Here is a 17,006-nt window from a genome sequence, read left to right on the forward strand (position 1 = left end):
GGGCAGGTTACTTGAGCTCAGGAGCTCAAGACCAGCCTGCGCAATGTGGCAAGACCTTGTCTGTACTAAAAATAAAATTAGCCGGCCGTGGTGGTGTGTGTCTGTAATCCCAGCTATTCAGGATGCTGAGGCAGGAGGATCACTTGAGCCCAGGAGTTGGAGGCTTCAGTGAGCCATATTCACAACACTCTACTCCAGCCTGAGTGACAGAGCAAGAGCCTGTCTAAAAAAAACAAACAAAAAAAAGATGAAGCAAGTAGGCATTCCTCTTTCCTCAGGTTAGGGTTCTTTTCAAAGGAGCTTTTCAGGTAGGCAAATATCAAAGATGAGCCAGCCTCCCCCTAGGCCTGTGGACTCCACTGTGAGGGGAGTCGGCTGTTCCTTATGATACCATCGTGCAGTTGTGCCTCACACAGGACAATGAACGTAAGAATCAGTCAAGTAATAGAGGCTGCTTTGGTTGGCGTGTGCCTCAAGGGAACTGGCAGAGGGCAACATTAGTTTGTCTCACCTCAAAAGCAGGCTTTCCCAGCCTCGGCCCTACTGACAGTTGGGGAGGGCACAGGAGGAAGGGGCGTCCTGTGCATGATGGGACTCAGCAGCCTCCTGACCTGCACCCACCTGATGCCTGGAGTACCATCCACCATCTGTTGTGACAATCAAAAATGTCTCCAGGCTGGGTGCGGTGGCTCACGCCTGTAATCCTAGCATTTTGGGAGGCCGAGGCGGGTGGATTGTCTGAGCTCAGGAGTTTGAGACCACCCTGGGGGCAACATGGTGAAACCCCGTCTCTACTAAAATATAAAAAATCAGCTGGGCTTGGTGTTGCACATGTGTAATCCCAGCTACTCAGGAGGTTGAGGCCGGAGAATAGCTTGAACCCGGGAGGTGGAGGTTGCAATCAGCTGAGATGGCGCTACTGCACTCCAGCCTGGGCCACAGAACGAGACTCTATCTCAAAAAAAAAAAAAAAAGCGTCTCCAGAAATTGCCAAATGCCTTTTGGCTGGGGAGGAGGGTGGCGGGTTGGGGAAGGAGGAGGAGCATTATCCCCCACTGAGAACTCTGCCTCCATAGGCTGTATCTAGCTCGGGATTCCTTGCCTGAGTTATGAGGAATTACGCCCATGAAATAGGTGAAAACCTTGATTAGTAGGAATGTGGCAAAATGAGGCACCTATTCTTCACCCGCACCCTTTAGGTCTTTAGGTTCACATTTGTCTAACTCACTGCTGCCTTCAAATCATTAACAAAGCCACAAAATGGAGCTGAAGTTGTCTTACAAAGCAAGAAAACAAAGTCAAATTTGAGGGGCGTAAAGAGAGAGAAAGGATGAGATATGAAGTTTATTTTAGTCTATCAAATATCGACTTATCCATATTTATCTGTAGCAATGTTTCTAAGTACTCATGGCTTTAAAATTGTTATCTGTGGCCCTGGTGGATGCTTTGATGTTCATTTTCCTGGATATGCTGTCTCTTTTCATCATGCTAAAGTCATTAGGGCCCCAAATGATGTGGCTTCGGCATCACCTCCTCTGGCAAAGATACCAAGGGGCATGAGTTTCTCAGAAGGTCTTGCCTGGCACCCCTCCCACCACGAACCAGGGGCTGGGTGTGGGTTCCCTCTTGACTTATTGCTCCAACAGTTTCCCACTCTTGCCCCCAACATAAGCAGCAATATCAGTGTCCCAGAAAGGAACAATTAAGGGGAATAATACCAGGCAGGAAAAGTGGAGGTGGGGGGATGGGAGCCAGGCCAGCACCTGCCATTCCCAGTGTGGAAGTAGGTGACCTGTGTGTTCCTGGGCTGCCTCAGGGTTGAATATGAAGAGACGCTTAAAGTCAAGCACCTCAAAAAGCAGCAAGACCAAACCCACCTGTCAAAAGTAGGAAGACGGCCGGGCACAGTGGCTCACGCCTATAATCCCAGCACTTTGGGAGGCCAAGCTGGGAGGATCACTTGGGAGGCCAGGAGTTCCAGACCAGCATGGGCAATGGAACAAGACCACATCTCTATAAGAAATAATTAAAAAGATTAGCCAGGTGTGGTGGTGTGTGCCTGTAGTCCCAGCTACTCAGGAGGCTGAGGCGGGAGGATCCCTTGAGCTTGGGAGGTCGAGGCTACAGTGAGCCATGATTATGCCACTGCACTCCAGCCTGGGTGACAGAGTGAGACCCTGTCTCAAAAAATTTAGGAAAAAAAAAAAGAAAGAATAATACATGGAACTCCAGCTGATTGTGAAGTGGCAGGGAGGAGGGGAAGAATCACACATGTTGAAGGGGCTTCTGTGAGTGCCAGCCACTGCGCCAAGCCCTTCTCACACAGTGCTCCCCGACCCTCCAACAGGGACTCTCATTATCCCCTTTGCTAACAGAGAAACTAAGGCATGCAGAGAAGGTTAAGTCAGAGAACTAAGTGGAGGAAGCAGGACATAAGCCCGGGATGTTGGTCTTCAGAGCTGTCCTTCCTAATTATCGTTGTTTTGGGGAGTTATTTAAGAAATTGCATCGCATAGCTGCTTTTTGTATATTGATGAGCTTTCAGAGATGTCTGTTATTTATTAGCTATTTTTCAGCTTTGTCGAGAGGAGATCCACTTCCTGTAAAGGACAGAATGGAAATGCCCACGGCAACCCGGAAAACAGACACAGGCCTGACTCAAGGACTCCTGAAAGTTTTGCACAAGCAGGTATGGGGGGTCTGTGGCCTCAGGCAGCTGGCCTGTGCTTTCCTTACCGTTCACTGTGCATTGATGACAGAGCGGGGCACACCCCAGCAATGTATCTCAAACCTCCCGAGGTCCCTGAAGTCCTGCTTTCCCTGCCACGCATCGTCAAGGTTGATTCAAGGAAGAAATATGTTGTGTTCCGGAGGTCTTTTTCTAGCTTCAACAGCCCCAAGTAACTATCCAGGGCTAGATTTTAGAAAAGTGAAATATAATTTCTTTTAAATACAAAATTTACATGACACTAGAATCTGCTGGGCAAAAAATACAAAATTCCAGAACCTGGGGTGTTTCCAGTCCGTTCTCCAGGTGTGCATTTGTGAAAGCTGTGTGCAGGCCTGAGTAAGCCTCTGCCTTCTCTGTCTGGAAGGCGGGGCTGGCCTTTGGCCCCCAAGGTGGGCAGCAGCCTCTGGTGTCCAGTTCTGTGGAGAGCCTGGGCCCCCTTCCTGCCTTGCACTTCTTTGCCCCACACGCCATCCTATTTTCAGAGACATGAGTTACTAGAAAGTGGGTCACGGAGCAAGGCTAGGCATTCCTCATGACTCGGTTCTTTTGCTAAAAGAGACACCAGTGGCATAACCTTGATTTTCAAACTGACTTATTCCCATTCTACATTGTGAAATGCTGTGCTTCTGCGCAGGATGCAGTGAATTCTAAAACTAGGACTTTTTCTTGGCTACCTTAAGGGAAATGAAGAACTCTTGAATGGTGTAGCTTGGGAAAAGACCTGCTGAAATTGCTCAAAGCCTTTTCATCCAAGATACTGCTAGCAGATTGCAGAAGTTACCAGTTTTGATAGATTGTTTAAAATAGTAGAAGGAAGGCCGGGCATGGTGGCTCGTGCCTTTAATCCCAGTATTTTGGGAGGTTGAGGCGGGCAGATCACTTGAGGTCAGGAGTTCAAGACAGCCTGGCCAACAAGGTGAAACTTTGTCTCCAATAAAAATACAAAACTTAACAGGGCGTGGTGGCGCGCACCTGTAATCCCAGCTACTTGGGAGGCTGAGGCGGAAGAATTACTTAACTCTGGGAGGTGGAGTTTGCAGTGAGCCGAGATCATGCCACTGCACTCCAGCCTGGGCAACAGAATGAGACTGTCAAAAAATAAACAAATAAATATATAGTAGAAGAAATAAATTTATTTTCAGTTTTAAGATCTCTCCTATCTAACTGTTAATGCGTTTAGGGGCTGGATTTTTAAAATGTTTTTTACTGAGGTTTATTTTTTATTGTGAAGCATTTCAGACAGATAGTGGAGTATCGTATACTCAATATCAGTATGCCTGTTTCATTAAGTCATAACATGATACCGTATTCGCTTCACCGTCCTTTTTTCATTTAAGAAATAAAAGGTTGTCTCTCGCTGCCTTCCCTGCCTCCCCTCCCCAGGGCTGACAGAACCCACTGTCATGCATTTGGAGTTCATCTGTCCCCTGTCCCCTGCACGGGGCGGGTTACTTGGTGTATGTTGAATATTCACAGCATTCTATTGTTTCCCAGGTTTTAAAACGTACATAAATTGTCATACTGTGTTTTCCAAACAGTGTCACCACAAGCGGTATGTGGAATTAACAGATCTTGAGCAGAAGTGGAAGAACTTGTGCCTGCCGAAGGAAAAATTCAAAGCGCTCTTACAACTGGATCCTTGTGAAAACAAAATCAAGTGGATAAACTTTTTAGCACTTGGATGCAGCCTGCTTGGCGGGGTATGTACCTATAAACAGCATATTAGTAATTCTGTGTCCTCCTGGTCCCAGCTTAAAAATAATTTAGGTTTCAGTGACTAAAGGAAACACTTGTAGTAACTTTGTCTTAGAAAAGCATTTCCCCCCGCTCCAGGCCTATTATATTAATATTTTCAGGCATACAGTTATTTTAATTTACAGAAGTTATTTATGAATGCCTCAATTTAAAAGTTAATAGTAGATGAAAGATATGGATACTATTAAAATATATTTAGGTTTTAGAAGAAAATGCATCAATGACTTTTTAAAACTACAAATCGTTTTGTAAACTGATAACTGTTTTGCTCATCTGTGGAAAGAGGCATACAATTATTTTCTACTTTAGTAGAAATCTATTATTATTATTTATTTGTTCATTTTTTTTGAGATGGAGTTTTGCTGTTATTGCCCAGGCTGGAGTACAATGGCGCAATCTCGGCTCACCGCAACCTCTGCCTCCCAGGTTCAAGCAATTCCCTGTCTCAGCCTCCTAAGTTGCTGGTACCTGGGATTACAGGCATGCGCCACCATGCCTGGCTAATTTTATATTTTTAGTAGAGACGGGGTTTCTCCATGTTGGTCAGGCTGGTCTCGAACTCCCAACCTCAGGTGATCTGCCCACCTTGGCCTCCCAAAGTGTTGGGATTACAGGCGTGAGCCACCGCGCCAGCCTTAGAAATCTATTATTAATAACTAATAGATACAGTGCAACTTTGCTGATGTTCGAGTATAAGCCAAGCAACTTAGGAATAAGATGTGATCCTCCAGGTGACGAGGCGAGCCTGGGAGGTCGGGGCGAGAAGGGAGAGGTTGGAGCTGGGATGATGTTGGCAGGGCTTCCTTTGCAAACCCAGAGTCAGTCTTCTCAGCTAAAGTCTTGCTGTGAGACATGGTGGTTGGGTGAAGGAAGAGTAACCAGGCATCTGCCATGTGAAGCTTATGAAGAAAGGAGGCAGAGAAAGGAGAACCAGCTCCCTTTACTACATAGATGAACAATTTGATTTTCCCCCTCCCTTCAGTCTGTGGGCCCCAGCGTGTATAACTGGGTGCCCATGGTCCTTGCTTCACAGCCCTCACTCAGCTTCGGTCCATGCACAGAGCTCTTTCATTCCATTTTCATTAAAACAAATTACTTGAAATGGGTGGTGGTAAACACCCGCAAGCCTACGCAATGTGGCCACTAACACACCAACAGTCACTTCCAACCACCCGTGGCCTCCTCCCGCGTCCTGTCCCGCTGCCTGGTGGCCTGAAGCAATGACATTTCTGAAGTTCCTGCTTCTTGCTTCCTGGCCTCTGAAACACATGCTTCTGTGTGTCCCGCAAGAGGTATGTTGTGGAATTTTAGTTGGTTTTGACTTGATGAAAAGGCAATTGTGTTGTCAGTAATTTTCTGAAATTTTCATCCTAAATTATATGACTAGGTGTATTCATCTGTACATCACAGGCCGCGTTGTTCATTCCCTTCCTCTGCCATGTCACGTCTGAGTGTGGCGCAGTTCACCAGCTCCGCGGATGGCCCCAGTGGGAAGCTCTGTGCCCTCAGGGAGTCGGGTGTGGTGTGGCTGTAGAATGAGCAAGAGTTTTGTTGTGTAGCTGCTCAAAGGCAATGGAGGTGCTTCCTGTCAGCCCCAGGCTAATTGTGCGAAGGCCTGGATGTTGGCAGGCACGGTACCCTCCAATAGCAAAGATGGGTGCAGATGGCACCAGGGGAGTGTCTCAGGGGTATTATCAAGATAGACAAAAGCAAATATGTTTAATTATTGGAGACATTTTTATGTCACTTTGTTAATCTGGAACTCTGTGAAATCTATCTATCTATCTATCTAATCTATCTATCTATATCTGTATCTAGCTATATGTTTTTTGAGATGGAGTCTCACTGTGTCACCCAGGTTGGAGTGCAATGGTGCGATCTTGACTCACTGCAACCTCCCAGGTTCAAGCGATTCTTCTGCCTCAGCCTCCCGAGTAGCTGGGATTACAGGCATGCACCACCATGCTCAGCTAATTCTTGTACTTTTAGTAGAGATGGGGTTTCACCATGTTGGCCTGGCTGGTCTTGAACTGTTGACCTCAGGTGATCTACCAGCCTCGGGTTCTGGGATTACAGATTACAAGTGTGAGCCACTGCGCCCAGCCTAAAATATATGTGTGTGTGTGTGTGTGTGTGTGTGTGTGTGTGTATATATATGTATATATATTTTTTTAGACAGAGTCTTGCTGTGTCACCCAGGCTGTAGTGCAGTGGTGCGATCTGGGCTCACTGCCACCTCCGCCTCCCAGGTTCAAGTGATTCTCATGCCTCAGCCTCCCAAGTAGCTGGGATTACAGGCATGCACCACCACGCCTGGCTAATTTTTGTATTTTTAGTAGAGACGGAGTTTCACCATGTTGGCCTGGCTGGTCTTAAACTCCTGACCTCAGGAGATATGCCTGCCTTGGCCCCCCAAAGTGCTGGGATTACAGGGGTGACCCACCACACCCAGCCCTGAAGTCGATGTGTTAACAATATAAAATTGTATGCAATGTTTGAATTAATGTTGATGGTTTCTGCCTCTAAGCTTTGTTGTAAAACTTTGATTTTAACAATGATGAGAAAGTAGAATAATTCATGTTTTTGGATCCATCTTTATAGTTTTCACCTTCCTAATTGTGAAAATTCAGCACTAGATTTAAAACACAGTTGAATCTGATTTGAAAAATAAGGCCTCTTGTCCATGTAGAGTGTGTGACACTAGATGGAGACATTGTGTTAAGGATAGAGCCTGGCCGTCTAAGCTGACTCCTGGGGAAGAGACATCACAAACAGCACACATTCTTTTGGGTTCTTCCTATCATATGTTACTTGACCCACAGAGAATAAATTGACACCAGGAAGCATGCTGTGCGTCACTGCGGGTTCCTGCCTGTCTCCTAACTTGAGCCACCTTTGCCAGCAGGACTCCAGATTTGCCCTTGACTCCTTCCATAGGTGCTGGAGGCCCCTCCTGGTTGTAGAAAGCCACAGCCACCCTCTGCTCTGGTCCAGTGCGGCTGTAGAGTCAGGGTCAGGTTCAAGTGTGGAGGCTGACCTCTCCTCCCTCAGAGGAGCGTGTGCTCGTCTGGGATCCATGTCTGCTGCCAGAGATGCCTGCTCTGCCCTGGCTCCCGTGGCCCACAGAGTTCTGAGCACGAGTTCAAACACCTGTCTCGGGGCGCTGGGTAGACAGGAGGTGCTCGGACCCACCAGGCCTTGGTGTGGACACTTGTGTTGTTGACCTTGTTGTTCCTGGGTGGCTTGGAGGTGTGCTAAGAACACAAAACTGTGAATTCAAGGAGGGGTTTCTTCATGTTGTTCAGCATCATAAGCGTTCGTTTTTATGCTTTAAAAAAATACCTTCAAAAAGGAGGAAGTAAGTGAAGTGCGATGAGAAGAATTTGTAGTGGATTACCGCCTGTGGAAGCTTATTTCACATAGGATGCTGTGTAATTGGTAGCTAGCCGCTGCCTGCGTGAGCGGGATAGATGTCATTCCCGCTCCCTGTGTCTATGGTGGGGGCATGGCTTGTGGCAGGTGTACTCTCTGTGCTGTTACATTTCTCTTAGAAATCACTCTAGTCAAATTCATCGAGTTGAAGATCTCTAAAAAGACTGGAAACCTCTGCTTCAATTTTTGAGTCATACATACCATTCATTCCACAAATGTTTACTGTGCATTATTTTGTGCCAGGCCCTGTTCTAAATGCTGCAGGTTCTGGAGTGAACAAAACGGGCAAACATCACCAGATTCTTGGAGCTGATGTCCTGTAATATCCTTGAAGCCCTGAACACTGCTTATTTATTACATTAAAAGCTATCAATTCAGGTTAAGGGGCACTGTGAGCTGCTCCAGGCAGGTGAACAAGGACATTAAATTGCCATCTGGATGTTAAGAGATTCCTGTCCTCTTTCTCAATGTTTTGATGTGCTTGCATGGTAAAATGACCATATTTATATGTTGTGGCTTTAATTTAATTTTTTTTTTTTAAGAGACAGGGTCTCGTTCTGTTACCTAGGCTGGAGTGCAGTGGCATGATCATAGCTCCCTGCAGCCTCAACCTCCTGTACTCAAGCGATCTTCCCACCTCAGCCTCCCAAGTCACTGGGATTACAGGCATGCGGCACCACACCCAGCTAATTTTTTATTTTTTGTAGAGACAAGTATGTTGCCATGTTGCCTAGGCTGGTCTTAGTTCCTGAGCTCAAGCAATCCTCTCGTCTTGGCCTCCCAAAGTTCTGGGATTTATAGGTACAAGCCACAGAGCCTGGCTGACTTTTATATTTCCATTTCTACAATGCCATTAATGATTCTGAGCATTAAAGCTGTGGATCAAAATGTTTTGTTTTGTCTTTTAAGCATGGAGATCTATTTTTTTTAAGATAAGAAAATTGTGAACCAAGTCTTTCATCCCCATACTCACACTGACAGAGTCAGTCCGTCATGATCAAAACAAATAACATTGACTTTAGTCAGGCTTTTAAACACATTTGAACTTTCTGAATCACAGAAGCATCTCTCTTCGTTTACAACCACAGATGCACATGTGTCTAACTCAGCTTTCCATCCCAACACGGTGCACGCAGTGGGCATGATTTCTAGGGTTTGACCATGTGCGGGAGTGCACAGAGCCCTGCGTGTGTATTCTCTAGAATCCTCCCAACAACCTTTTGAGGAAGGCACCGTCAGGATTGCAGGCTGGTGCCCCAAGGCAGAGAGAAGCTGAGTCACAACAGGTGACTTGGAAGTGGGAAGAGGGGAGGGTTCCTCCTAGTGGCTCCATAGCCCAAGGAGTGTGCAGCCCACAGGTTAGGACCACCTTATTCAAGTTTATGCCTGAGATTTCCTGTCTCAGAGAATAACAACTCCTCAGGACAATCATCAAAATCATTTCGTGTCCTGAAGTGATTCATCCCCTGGAAGGCATTCAGCCTCGGCCTCCTCCGGACAACACTCACTTGGGAGCTCTCAGAACATCGCCCCATCCAGCTGTGCTACAGCATGTCAGATTCAGTGACTGACCTATCGCGGTACCCTGTTGGTCCGATGTGATGGCCACCTGCGCCAGTGACAGAGGCTGCATCCTGGCTTACTCCTCGCTGCTGCCGTTTCCTTCCAGGTTTCTGCAGCTAGGGCTCGAAAGCCCATTCGGAAGTGTCCAAGAAAGGCCAACAGAATTCCTCATAGCCCCTGCAGCCGATGAGAAGACACAGCCACGCCCCCACCCCCCAGTGGGAGCCTGAGGCCACAGGCATGTTTAGGAAGCTGTCCCTGAAGACAAAGGAGCTGCTCGGGCTCCTGACTCCCCTGGCCCCAGCTCCAGTTCCCCTGATTGCTCATGTCCCTCCCTCTGTGGGAAAGAGGCAGGGGCCGCGCTCCACTGACCAACCTTGCCCCGTCCGCCGGAGATTCCCATGGGCCGCTGATGCGGGCCTGTGTGGCCTCCCCATCCCTGTCCTGCACAGGATATCATACCCCAGTCACGGGGTGAACTGCTCCTTCCCATTCAGGGCCTCCTACCCCTACCTGCTGTCAGCCCCAGAAATGGTTTCAAATTAGAAAACTCTAGAGGATAATAGAATTCGATGAAAAGGTCCTTAAGCTCTTGAAAACGCAGTGCTGGGTTAGAGGCTTTTAAAAACCAGTGCTGGGTTAGAGGCACAGCTTCACTGGAAGTCCAGTCTCTACCCCCAGCATAGGCAACCATGCCTCAGAGGGGGACTTCCTTTGTTCTGATTCTGTGTAAAACGGGCCTATTTTTTTTTCCATGCCAGCTGAGAGGTGCCCTTGGGGAGGTGTGAGGTGACTGTTGAGGGGCCTCGTGTCATCACGAGAGCAGCTATAATTTGGAAACTGAAAAACCCCACAGAGTTGGCATGCCAGAAACGCCCGGAAAATAGTGGGTGCCCTCGTGCCTGTGTTCTTCACACATCTCCACTTGAATTTCAGATTATGGATCAGGTGTAAATACTTGGTTAAAAACTAAGGGCTTGGCTGGGTGCAGTGGCTCACGCCTGTAATCCCAGCACTTTGGGAGGCCAAGGCGGGTGGATCACCTGGGGTCAGGAGTTCGGGACCAGCCTGACCAACATGGTGAAACCCCCGTCTCTACTAAAAATACAAAAATTAGCTGGGCATGGTGGTGGGCACCTGTAATCCCAGCTACTCAGGAGGATGAGGCAGGAGAATCGCTTGAGCCCAGGAGGCGGAGGTTGCAGTGAGCCGAGATCGCATCACTGCACTCCAGCCTGGGTGAAAAGAGTGAAACTCCATCTCAAAAAAAAAAAACAAAAAAAAACAAAAAAAACTAAGTGCAGCTTGCCAGTCACCTCTGCCCAGCACATATCGCACATGGGAGAATAAATCAGCAACACAACAGACGGCAGCATGGGGCAGTCATGCCAAGGAGAGGGTCTTTTGGCTGGTGTGCAAGTGACCGTGCCACCCACAGGCCTTTGGAATTGAGAAACAAATGTTAAGAAATGTAACTCGCAGCACAAGATGAAGCGAGTTGTGTTATGAATCCTTCTGGGTATAAAAATTGCTGCAGATCTTATTGTCAGAAACGTTGACATGGGTAGTGTCATCACGCCTTTGCAGAGGAAGTGATGCTCGAGTGTTTTGATGTATTTTTCCTTAAATACCGCTTCCTCTGAAGCCTTGGAACAGCACGTTACACAGATCTCATCTGCCTGCTCCATCCACGCCAACTCCTTCCTTCCCGACTCATCCTTCCTGAGGCCCCGCAATCCTGCACACGGTGGTGACGGACTTCCATTTGTGTCCAGTGTAAAAGCAAATCCCGTCATAACAACACGTCTTTGAAAGTTTCAAGCAAGGAACATGGATTGTGAAATACACGACTCTACTTTGAGCAAATCCTGTCTTGGGGACAGTCTTTTAGAGGAGCCACGTGTGCAGTGGTCCTGGAGTGGTGCCTGCAGCTCTGCAGAGCGGGTTCTGCACTTTTCCTAGAGAGAGCATCACGTTGCCCTGGGAGCTGCACTCACTCCCTAACCGTGCTGTGCACCTCGGCAGCACCAGGTGCAGCCGCCACCGGCACTGCTGGTGTGGGAAGGGGATGGAAGTGAGAGGAACTGCCCCAGCAGGCCGCTGGGGACAGGGAGATCAGTTCTGTGCAGGGCTCCATCTCCTGCAGCCAAGTATCTGGGTCCTCAAATCGGCGACTTCTCTGCCCCAGGTCTTGTTCCCAGAGCCCGCCTGGCGGCTGATAGACATAATAAAATGGAGTAGTCACTGGGGTGAGCTCAGAGGCCCACCGGCTGTGCTCCAGTCCTGGCTGGGTGACTTGGGTGATTGCTGAGCCCCTCTGGGCCTGGCCAAGGTGTCTGTCTGCTCCTCACAGCAACCACACAAGGTGACTGTCATTATTCTCACTCCCAGAGGAGGACAGCGGGCCATGTTATCAGCCTTGCTCTGACCCTGGTGTTCTGTAGGGAAGGCTCATTTTGTCCCATAGCCTGGAGCCGGCTCAGAGCCCTTTCCTGTCCCTGAGGATGTGGGGTTTATTCCTGACACAGCCACTGTGGAGCCAGACAGGCCTGGCCTGGCTTGCGGTGGCCCTTTCCCTGCGTCTGCAGCTCTCCCGTGAGGAGGGTGCTCCGCGCTGGCCCTCCTGTGTTTGTTTCTTGCGCTTCCCTCGGAAGCACAGCTCCAGATTCATCCCTGCAGGCGATTCCCCGGAGATGCCAGCCGCCTCCGTGGCTGCTGCAAGCAGGAGCTCTCAGTCTGCCCTCACACCCCACCCCAGCAGCCTGTGGGGTACCAGCCTGCTCGGGAAGGTGCTGGTTCTCAGTCATGTTTGCCAAGCGATGTGGTGTAAATACTCCCAGTGCGGCTGAGCTCAGGCTGCCAAGGTGAAGCCCTCCAGCTCGCACAACTGCTGGAAACTTAGCAGTGGGCTCATGAGCCGGCTCCAGCACAGCACCGGGCTCCGAGGAAATCCTGTGCCACCCGCCAGTCCTTGTCCTTCCTGGCCTGTCCTGTGTGCTTTGACACAGGAGATTGCTCTCTCCACCAGGAAACGCTTTTCTTCACTCACCAGCAGCCTCCCTCCTGGCTGCGCCTTTCAAGTCCCCCTGCTGGTCCCTCATCTCCCCAGCTCTTGGTGGTATGGCGTGTCCATGCACTGTCCTCCCACCTCGGCAACCTCATGGGGCTCGGCATGACCCCACCCGTGTATACCCTCCCCACCGTGTATACCATCCCCCTCATATATACCATCCCGCTGTGTACACCATCCCCCCCGTGTACACCATCCCCTTGTATACACTACCCCACCCGTGTATACCCTCCCCCCCATGTATACCATCCACCTCATATATACCATCCCACTGTGTACACCATCCCCCCCGTGTACACCATCCCCTTGTATACACTACCCCACCCGTGTATACCCTCCCCCCCATGTATACCATCCACCTCATATATACCATCCCGCTGTGTACACCATCCCCCCTGTGTACACCATCCCCTTGTATACACTACCCCACCCGTGTATACCTTCCCCCCCATGTATACCATCCCCCTCATATATACCATCCCGCTGTGTACACCATCCGCCTCGTGTACACCATCCCCCCCCGTGTACACCATCCCCCCCGTGTACACCATCCCTCGTGTACACCATCCTGCTCATATACACTACCCCACCCATGTATACCCTACCCCCCCCATGTATACCCTACCCCCGTGTATACCATCCCCGTCATATATACCATCCCGCTGTGTACACCATCCCCGTCGTGTATACCATCCCCCTCGTGTACACCATCCCCACTGTGTACACCATCCCTCGTGTACACCATCCCCTTGTATACACTACCCCACCCGTGTATACCATCCCCCCCGTGTATACCATCACCCTCATATATACCATCCCACTGTGTACACCATCCCCGTCGTGTATACCATCCCCCTCGTATACACCATCCCACCCGTGTACACCATCCCTCGTGTATACCATCCCCTTGTATACACTACCCCACCCGTGTATACTCTCCCCCCCGTGTATACCATCCCCCTCATATATACCATCCCGCTGTGTACACCATCCCCCTCGTGTACACCATCCCCCTCGTGCACACCATCCCCACCGTGTACACCATCCCTCGTGTACACCATCCCCTTGTATACACTACCCCACCCGTGTATACCATCCCCCCCGTGTATACCATCCCCCTCATATATACCATCCCGCTGTGTACACCATCCCCCTCGTGTACACCATCCCTCTTGTGTACACCATCCCCCCCATGTACACCATCCCCCGTGTACACCATCCCCTTGTATATACTACCCCACCCGTGTATACCATGCCCCCCGTGTACACCATCCCACCCGTGTACACCATCATCCTTGTGTACACCATCCCCTCCATGTACACCATCCCGCCCGTGTACACCATCCCACCTGTGTACACCATCCCCTCGTGTACACCATCCCCCGTGTACACCATCCCCCGTGTACACCATCCCCTCGTGTACACCATCCCCCGTGTACACCATCCCCCCGTGTACACCATCTCACCCATGTACACCATCCCCTTGTGTACACCATCCCCCCTGTATGCCCCACCCTCCCTGTGTACACCATCCCCCCGTGTACACCACCCCACCTGTGTACACCACCCCGCCTGTATACACCACCCCGCCCGTACACACCATCTCGCCCATGCTCCCGAGTCTCCTCCGTGAGCACTAGGCCTACTAAGTAGCCACCTGAGTCACCAGTTCCACTGGGCGCCTGACAGACATGTCAGTGGAAGCCACCCCAAACTCAGCTTCTCTCTGGAACTTCCCAGTTGATAGCAAATCTACCCTTGCAGCTGTTCAGGCACCAAACATTGGAACCACTTTTCATGGTTCTGTCTCTGCCCACATGCAACCACCAGGGAGTTCTGGTAACTCCACCTTCAGGAGAGGCTGAGTCCGGCCCTTCCCAGCCGTCGGCTGCTGCCACCCAGGCCCCTGGCTGGATTATTCCAGCAGCCTCCTCGCCAGGTTCCCGCCTTCCACCCTCCTCACCGGGTTCCCGCCTTCCACCCTCATCACTGGGTTCCTGCTTTCCAGCCTCATCACACATCGGCACATTCTCCTCTTCACACATCGGCAGAAGGACTCCTTAGAAACACTCCACAGTGCTCCGTCTTTGTTTGAAACCCTTTGACACCTTTCCATAGAACCCAGCCAAAGCCCAAGTCTTCCCTGGGTCTGTAAAGACCCCCGTGATCTGCCCCCACCCCATCCCGCTGACCTCATTTCCCACATCCCTGCCTGTCCATGGCCTGCTCTAGCTACCCAGAGCTCCTGGCTGTTTCTGGAGCACACAGAAGTGTCCCTGGAATTCTCCCAGCATCCCACATGACTGGCTCCTTCCCCCTGGGTCTGTGCTTACCTGCTCTGACCTTCCCTGACCACCCGATTGAAAATGTCACCCTCCACCCCGGCACTGCCTGCCTGCTGCTCCAGGCATGCCCCCTTCCAGAGCACCCTAGAATCCAGGTGTTGCGGCTCTCCCACTTGACCGTGGTCTCCACATGAGCAGGCGTTAGGCGTCTGTTCACTGCTACATCCTGGTGTGTAACAGGCACTTGGCGAATGAGGAGGGAATGAAGGGCTGTTGCCGTGTGTATGTGTTGGCGAGGGGGGTTACATTTAAGCAGCCACCTGTGTGAGTTCACCTTCATCAGTAGGCAGCGTGACCATCCAGGCAGGTATAAGATAGCCACTCTGGCAAGGAGGCCTTCACAGAAGGGGCTCGAGGTGGGGACTGAGGGGAGGGTCCCATAGGCCAGCTGCGGAATTAGGACACCTGCCCCCACGGCTTACCCTGGCCAGGGTGTTGAAGGCTGCAGGTCATGATGTCTTGGTGCAGAAGGAGAAAAGGAGACCTGGGCTATGTGTTCTCTTTTGAAAAGATAGTAATCTTATGTTACATGGTTCCCCTACCTCCTTCAAACAAACAAACACACAAACAGCTCATGTTTTTTCAACAAGGATGAATTGAGCAAGTTGGTGGTGGGAGGCCGTGGGCTGGCCCCGGGGGGCCCTGGTGCCCAGGCCCTGCAGTTCCAGTGCCATGCAGCCTGGTCTCATGAAGACGACCTTGGCCTGTTAGCTGCCTCCTGCCCCCGCAGGGACTTGGCTGGGAGGGCAGATGCTAAAAGTGTCTGCCATGTGGAGGCAGGAAAGCTGCTCAGAGGACGGGCTTTCCCACTGAAAGCGGAGGGTGGGCTGCTGTCTGGGATGAGCCCAGCAGTTTGGAAGAGTGTGAGGGAGATGAACGGTCTCAGGGAGGAAGTCCTGTTGCTGTCCTGGAGCTGAGACAGAGCCCAGAGCCTTCTGTGTGAACAGGGACAGAGCCGGGACAGAGCCAGGGCAGAGCCCTCCTTTCTGCTCAGTGGGCAGGCATCGGCAGACACCCAGGGCCTCCTTGTAGGCATGCAGGCCGTTGGCTGCCAGCCCGGCCCTCTGCAGGCAGCACCTCTGGCTGGTGGCAGAGTTCATTCAGCCCCTGGGCACGTCCCCGGATGTGTCTCTGGGCCAGATGGGGCTGCAGAGTTCTGCATTAGCTTAGGAAGTTGGTTTTAAAGACATTGATGCTTCCTTTTGTTTGTAACAGTCATTTATGTTTTAATAGAAAATAAGATCTGTGAATTAGAATTTTTTCTTGGTCAATTGCACCCCATTCGAACCTTTCCTTTTGATTTTTCATTATGACAATTGTACATTCACCTAGTTCTCAGTTCAGACGGAGAGCATACTTTTTGGAGAATTTCTGTCAAATATGCTAGAGTGTTGATTCTGCTGGTGCCTGCTTTCAATGTGAGTGATGCCAGGAGTAACTGTTTTTCTCCCCACCTGGCTGTGGCACTCCTAGTCCTTGAACACTGCGCTGAAGCACCTGTGCGAGATCCTCACGGACGATCCGGAGGGCGGGCCCGCTCGCATCCCCTTCAAGACGTTTTCCTACGTCTACCGCTACTTGGCCAGATTAGACTCAGACGTGTCTCCCTTGGAGACAGACTCCTACCTTGCCTCTCTAAAGGAAAGTGTGTAAGTATGCACCTTCTCTAGGATTCAAGTATGTTGACCATGGGTGAATCTCCTGTTTCACTTCCCTCTTGTAGGGAAAAAACTCAGTTCTTCCATTGCTCTCACACCACAACAATAATCAACACAGAAGACTGCTATGATCAAATGTGTGGAGGTTTTTCCTCACCAAAAAGCAAGCAAGCAGTCCTGCAGCGGACACCAGCTGTGCGTTCTCATTCCGTCTCTACCCTGTCTACCTGGAGATAGCGTGAGATCCCACAGGTTGAGGGTTCAGTCCCCAAGACTGCCCCCACCCTGCCCCATTTCTGATGCTAGTTGCAAGCCCCAGGTTATTTTGCCTGTGCTTCTGACCGACTGGCTCTAAATCGGGGTTCCCACAACCCCTCCTTGGGTCAATTAATTTGCTAGACTGGCTCACCGAACTCAGGGAAACACTCATGTTTACTAGTTTATTACAAAGG

General features: G+C 50.4%; 1 protein-coding gene across 2 annotated transcripts in view; it reads left to right on the forward strand.

The window, feature by feature from the left end:
* Positions 1-17,006, forward strand: part of ROPN1L (rhophilin associated tail protein 1 like) — a 30,137-nt gene that overhangs the window by 9,936 nt on the left and 3,195 nt on the right. For both annotated transcript variants that reach the window (XM_063664661.1, XM_054489769.2), the window contains 3 exons: positions 2,566-2,689; positions 4,270-4,431; positions 16,370-16,545. In XM_063664661.1, coding sequence (XP_063520731.1) covers positions 2,566-2,689; positions 4,270-4,431; positions 16,370-16,545 — 462 coding nt within the window. The remainder of the gene's footprint in view (positions 1-2,565; positions 2,690-4,269; positions 4,432-16,369; positions 16,546-17,006) is intronic.

Source organism: Pongo pygmaeus, chromosome 4, assembly GCF_028885625.2.
Source record: "Pongo pygmaeus isolate AG05252 chromosome 4, NHGRI_mPonPyg2-v2.0_pri, whole genome shotgun sequence".
NCBI lineage: Eukaryota > Metazoa > Chordata > Mammalia > Primates > Hominidae > Pongo > Pongo pygmaeus.